This window comes from Orycteropus afer, unplaced genomic scaffold (genome assembly GCF_000298275.1).
Source record: "Orycteropus afer afer isolate SDZICR_OR568_19922 unplaced genomic scaffold, OryAfe1.0 scaffold00574, whole genome shotgun sequence".
Lineage (NCBI taxonomy): Eukaryota > Metazoa > Chordata > Mammalia > Tubulidentata > Orycteropodidae > Orycteropus > Orycteropus afer.
In genome coordinates, this window is record NW_006922161.1 from 1,214,527 (window position 1) to 1,220,682 (window position 6,156).

At 63.6% G+C, this 6,156-nt stretch overlaps 1 protein-coding gene across 1 annotated transcript; it reads left to right on the top strand.

Moving 5' to 3' along the window:
- The first annotated feature begins 924 nt into the window (after positions 1-924).
- GFUS (GDP-L-fucose synthase) lies at positions 925-4,514 on the top strand. The gene is made up of 10 exons (XM_007956088.2): positions 925-1,082; positions 1,301-1,415; positions 2,409-2,537; positions 2,728-2,801; positions 3,025-3,158; positions 3,280-3,344; positions 3,680-3,746; positions 3,867-3,946; positions 4,137-4,236; positions 4,459-4,514. Exons 1-10 carry the CDS (start codon positions 937-939, stop codon positions 4,512-4,514), a joined length of 966 nt encoding a protein of 321 aa, XP_007954279.1. The 5' UTR covers positions 925-936.
- The last annotated feature ends 1,642 nt before the right edge of the window (positions 4,515-6,156 follow it).

The following is a 6,156-nucleotide window of genomic DNA, read 5'->3' on the forward strand; positions in this document are numbered from 1 at the left end:
TTTCCCAGAGTGCCGCGAAAGGGGTTCGCCCCAGTCCCGCCCCGTCTACCTGGCCGGGTGCGTGGCGGGAGACGTGGCCGGAGACGCTCCCGGCGCCGGAAGCAGCTGTCGGTGCTCAGGGTAGGTGCGGCGGTCGCAGGTGAGACTCCTCGGGGCGCTGAGGGGACCCGCGGGGGCGCGGAGGGCAGGTCACCGCGGGGCTCTGGGTGCGCCATGGGGACCGGGGACTTACGTGCGTGGGAGGGGGGCCGTGGGAGTGGCAGGGGCAGGAATCCGAGCCGGCCCGCAGTGGGGCCTCCCTGCCGGCCCGTGGCTGGGCTGCCGGGTCTGCAGGACGTCCGGGCAGAGCCCCCTCCCGGCGGGGCTGCCGCAGGGCTCAGCTGGACGGGAAGGGCCTGAGCAGAGACCTGCCTTCCGGGACGGGGTCCTCGAGGGCAGGCGGCTCGCCGAGCCCTGTCCAGTGCTGACCTGCGCGACCTGCCCGGCGCAGCAAGGCTCGCGAGGGTGCGCCCAGGCCGGCTGGGCTGCAAACGCAGGTGCCGCCCTTTCTCTTGCTGTGGCGTGTGGGTGATGGTCCGAAACAGCCCTGTTGATCCTAGGAACCCCCAGCCCGGAGGTTCTCTGCCGCCCTTCGCCCTCTTGTGAGCTGGAGGGGATAGGAATGTACCCTTTCCTGTGCCCAGTGGGCCTGTGGGTCGGGTGGGCAGGTGGAGCTGGGGCCACATTTCAGGGCCCCCCGGAAGCTTAGGCTGAAGAGTACTAAGGAACAGGGCTCGTTGAGGGGTTCTTTCCCCTCCCTGAGGGCCTCACCTGTGCTAGTTGCCCAGGTTAAGGACAGGGACTCCAGTCTGGGCCACAACAGGGAGTGGGGCTCAGACCGATGGCAGTGTGTAAGGCCTCCATGTCACACCGTTGGACCTTACAGGTGCAGCAGACATGGGGGAACCCCGGGAGCCTATGAGGATCCTAGTGACAGGGGGCTCTGGGCTGGTCGGCAGAGGCATCCAAACGGTGGTGGCAGATGGAGCAGGTCTGCCTGGAGAGGACTGGGTGTTTGTCTCCTCCAAGGATGCTGACCTCACGTGAGTGTGCCCATCCCTGAGGCCTCTGACCCCGACCCAGGTCCTCTCTAGACCGAAAAGCCCAGCCTGCCAGGTGGCCCACATCCTCACGTAGCCGGGCACTGGCCTCTGCCACTTTCCCTGTTGGCACATCAGGCCCAGTCTAGCCCTGCCTCCATGCCCCAAGCTGCCAGTTCCCCTCAGCTTCCCATCAGCCTCTGACACCCCGGCTTCCCCAGGGATGCAGCGCAGACGAGGGCCCTGTTTGAGAAGGTGAGGCCGACGCATGTCATCCATCTTGCCGCGATGGTCGGGGGCCTATTCCGGAACATCAAGCACAATTTGGACTTCTGGGTGAGGAGGCACCCCGTGGGCACTGAGATCTGGGTGAGGAGGCACCCCGTGGGCACTGAGGTCTGGGAGCACTGGCCTCCGGGCTCTTCCATTCTGGCTTTCCACGCACACAGGAGCATCCTGAAGGTGCCGGGGAGGAGGCTGTGAGGGTCAGGGCTTGGTCCAGCCCCGGTGGGGCAGCCCCTGTGGGCCCGTGGTGCAGTGAGCTCAGCGTGGCTTTGGGTCAGTGGATAAGAGCCTGTGGTCGGACTGCCGGGTGAGGTGAGGGCCGAGGGAATTGGGCCTTGGCTATCTGACCTGGGCGTTTTTTTTTGCCTCCTGAGCCCTCTGGCCTCCACACACTCAGACTCTGGGACCGCTGGTCCTCCTCCGTGAGCTAGGGCCAAGGCGGTCAAGTTGTTGTTACGTGCCGTCAAGTCGGACCCAACTCATAACGACCCCTCCTTGGGTTTCCGAGGCAGTATCACTGCGGAAGTAGATTACCCCATCTTCCATCCAAGGAGTGGCTGGTGGGTTTGAACTGCCAGCCTTCTGGTTAGCAGTCAAGTGCCTTAGCCACTATGCTACCAGAGCTCCCTAAAGGTGGTCAAGGCTGTTCTGTTATTGGGCCCAAGTACCTAGAGTGGGGGTGCAAGGGTCCCCTTCTCTGCTGCACGGGACCCCACCCCTACCCCAGGGCCGGGTTGGGCCCCCTAGGGGCCTTCCCTCTCCTCCATCACCCGACCTGTCTGCAGAACTGCAGGTGGGCCAGGCCCTGGGCTGAGAGGGTGGTGACCTTACTCCAGGGCCTGCCCCTGTACTCCGGTGGGGATGGGCTTGCTGTGGAGGAATGAACTCCTGAAGGGAGAGGAGGCAGTGGTTTCTGGAAGGTGGGGTGGGGAGGCCTTGCCCTGGAGGAGTCTGGAAGCATCAGCTCAGGTTCCCTGGAGGCACTGGGGGGAGGCCAGGGTGCCATCCCCAAGAGCCTGAGCCCACCACGCCCCCTCCCTGCAGAGAACAAACCTGCACATCAACGACAACGTTCTGCACGCGGCCTTTGAAGTGGGCGTCCACAAGGTGGTCTCCTGCCTGTCCACTTGCATCTTCCCCGACAAGACCACCTACCCTATTGATGAGACCATGGTGAGGGGAGGGCTCTGACCATGTGGGTGGGACTAGTGCTAACTGCAGGGGCGTGGCCTGACCTGGAAGAGGGGCGGAGTCTGATCTGAAGGCAGGGCCAGAAGTAGCAGCAGCCTCGCAGGGTGGGGTCTGTCCAGTGGGCCCCCCCCCCCCCCGAGCCGTGTCCTCAGTGTGTATCCTGCACCCCCAGATCCACAACGGCCCCCCTCACAGCAGCAATTTTGGCTACTCATACGCCAAGAGGATGATCGACGTCCAGAACAGGTCCCCGTGGTGCCCGTCCCCCAAGGCCAGGATTGGGAGGAGCGCGCTCTGGGCGGGTTGGTCTGGACAGGCTGGGTCTCCTGGGCACGGGGTCTCCCCTGGGCTGCCTCATTTCCCTTCCGCGTCGGCTTCTGCTTTGTGTCTGTAAGAGGCCAGGGCTGGGTGTGGTGTGGCAGGTGGTCCTGGGGTGCGGGAGGGAGCAGCCCGGTGCCGTGCCTCGCAGGGCCTATTTCCAGCAGCACGGCAGGACCTTCACCGCAGTCATCCCTACGAACGTCTTTGGACCCCATGACAACTTCAACATAGAGGACGGCCACGTGCTGCCCGGCCTCATCCACAAGGCGCACCTGGCCAAGAGTGAGTGCTGGCTGACAGGCAGGCCCATGTGGACGGGCTTTAGAGAAGGGTGGGTCCCTGGGGCTTGGGGGCAGGCACCATGCCACCGGTTCCCACTGACACGTGCCTCCCGCACCTGCAGGCGGCGGTTCAGCCCTGACTGTGTGGGGCACGGGGAAGCCCCGACGACAGTTCATCTACTCACTGGTTGGTGCAGGAGGGGCACAGCTCTCCCCTGAATGTCCCCATCTGGCCCTGCCTCGCTGCCCTAGGCCAGGCAGCTAACGGGAAGCCTGAGGCTTGCTGGTATTCAGACTGGGCCGGGTGTGGCACAAGTGAGCCTGGGATGGGGTGCAGGGTGCAGCTGGGCCCCGAGAGGTGCCATCCCTGCTCATCACTGGGTCCCTGTGGGCCCCAGGCATCACTGTGCAGCTGAGCCCAGGAGAGGAGGGACTTGGTCAGTGGCAGCTGAGCTGGCATTTGGGAACGGTGTGTCCAGTGGCCACGACCAGGGCCCTGACCCTGCCCTGTCTGGCCTGCAGGACCTGGCCCGGCTCTTGCTTTGGGTCCTCCGTGAGTACAGTGAGGTGGAGCCCATCATCCTCTCAGGTACGCTCAGGTGCCCCCGCTGCTGCCGTGCCTGTCCTGGAAATACTGAAGGTGGCGTGGTGGGCAGCTCTGCCAGGTGGGGGGGCGGGCTGAGCGGCCTTGGGTCCTTTGCTCCCGCAGTGGGCGAGGACGACGAGGTCTCCATCAGGGAGGCGGCTGAGGCTGTGGCGGATGCTATGGACTTCCACGGGGAGGTCATTGTACCCTTGGGCCCCTGTGGCTGCTGTTGGGCAGAGGTGCTGTGGGGGGGTGGCTAGTGGATACTGCAGAGGGAAGGGGCAGGGTTGCCTGGGGAGAGAGGGCCGGCTGGTGCCTGGTGGCTCAAGGGCAGGGGTGGAGGAGGTGGGGTTACCAGGGCTGCTTCCACTGTGGCCTTGACCATGTGCCCAGTTTGATACAAGCAAGTCGGACGGGCAGTTCAAGAAGACGGCTAGTAACAGCAAGCTGAGAGCCTACCTGCCGGACTTCCAGTTCACACCCTTCAAGCAGGGTGAGGCCCCACCCTCTACATCCCCAGGGTCAAGGTCCTCATTGCTCTGCCTCTCCGGGCCCCACCCACCCCAAGCCTCAGCTTCCTGAGAGGAATGATACCCCTGGAGCTCAGGCCTTGAGTGCACTTGGTCAGAGCCTGGGAGACATGGACACAGAGGATGGAGACTCCCCTGATGTCTTCCAGTGTGATCACCCACTGCCCTCATCTCCCACCTCACAGCCGTGAAGGAGACCTGCACCTGGTTCACTGAAAACTATGAACAGGCGCGGAAGTGATGACGTGGGCGGAGCATCACCGGCTTCTCCCCAGGCCCAGTGGTGACTGCCCTTCCACTGTGCCAGGTGCCAAGGGCCTGCCCGGCAACCTATGCCCACGTTCCACTGGCCATTCCTGGCAGCTGTCCAGCAGGACCACCCATTTGTGTCCGTCCTCAGGGAAACCAAGGCCTGGCCAGGGCCCAGCACCTTGCTGCTCGACGCTGGTCCCTGCGTCCCAGTCTGTCCCCTTCAGACCCTGTGCTATTCCCCGGGGGCAATAAAGTGCATTTCCACAGCTTGGTGCCGGCAGTCCCCTGCTTTGCAGGCGCAGCCTCCTCCAGCCCTGCCCTGGCCCTTGAGAGCTACTGAGGGTTAGCCCTGCACCTGCCAAGGAATGGGGCAGACTGGCCGTGGGTGGAGGTTGTGTGCTCACTCGGGCAGCGGGCAGGGGGTTGACGTTCAAAGAGTGATGGGGATTCCCTGTCCCCTGCCCTAGAGGAATCAGGAGTGGGGCAGATCTCTGGGCAGCTGGTTGGGCAGGGGTCCTGGGCCCATTAGACATGCTCCTGGCCTTGGCCACAGCCTGCTGTCTCCACGAGTGGCTGCGTGCAGTCCCAGATAGCCTAAGCTCACCTGGGCCTCCACCAGACTTTAGCCGTGAAGACTGGTGGAAGGGGTTGATCTGAATTTGGGTAGGCCGTGTGGGGACACATGGATGGATCAGGGGATGGGTGGTGACTGAGTGATTCCCTCTGTCAGAATCTTCCCCATTCAGTCTCTAAATGCCTCAGGTCTCTGCCATGTGCCCCACCTCCTCCAGGACCAGCTAGAGGATCTAACACCTGTTCACCGGGTCAGCCACATTGGAATTCCACTACTTCTGGGCCATGTGTTTTATAAGGGCCCAGCCTCACACCTCCTTCCTGCAAATCCTGGGAACCCCAACACCAGAATGAGGCTAACAAAGGAGCGTCAATATGAACAAGTTCTGGGCAAGGGAACTTCACTGTACCCCCAGGGGCTCCAGAGAACCAGGGCAGCAGGCGCTCCGGAAAGGCTGCTCCCACCTGGAGAACTTGGGCCTAATCCGGACCAGCATTAACCAAGGCAGCTCCCTGCTGAAAGCTCAGATGTCAAGAGGTCATCGGTGGCCTTCGGGTTCTGCAGCACTGCCCGTGTGGGGCACAGCCAGGCGTGCCTTCTGGGAGCTTGGCCTCTGGGGCCTGGAATTGGTCTCCCACCCTGTCTGCTGACCCCTGCACACACAGTGATGTCCGCTCGCACATGTCTAAGTCCTGCCGCGGCGCCCCATCGCCCCCTGTACAGGATTTGGAACTCAGGCCGCGGTTCCCTTTGCTGCCCAGAGCTATCCGGGCATCCCTAGCCTTTCCAGCCCCTCGCGACGCCCCGCCTCCGCTAGCACTCCCCGCCCCGGAACTCTAGACGCCGGGCGGAGATTTCTCTCAGCCGAGTGGCCGGACTAGGCCAACTCTGCTTATTCCAACCAATGATCAGTGAGGGGGTGGGGCCCGCTGGTTGGGGCGCAAGTAGGGGGCGGAGCGTGGGGTTACAGCAGCCAATCGACGAGGGAAAAGGCGGGGCGGCGTAGCCTATTGGCAGGACCGAGGCGTGTGGGGGTAGGTTCGACCTGGAGCAAGAG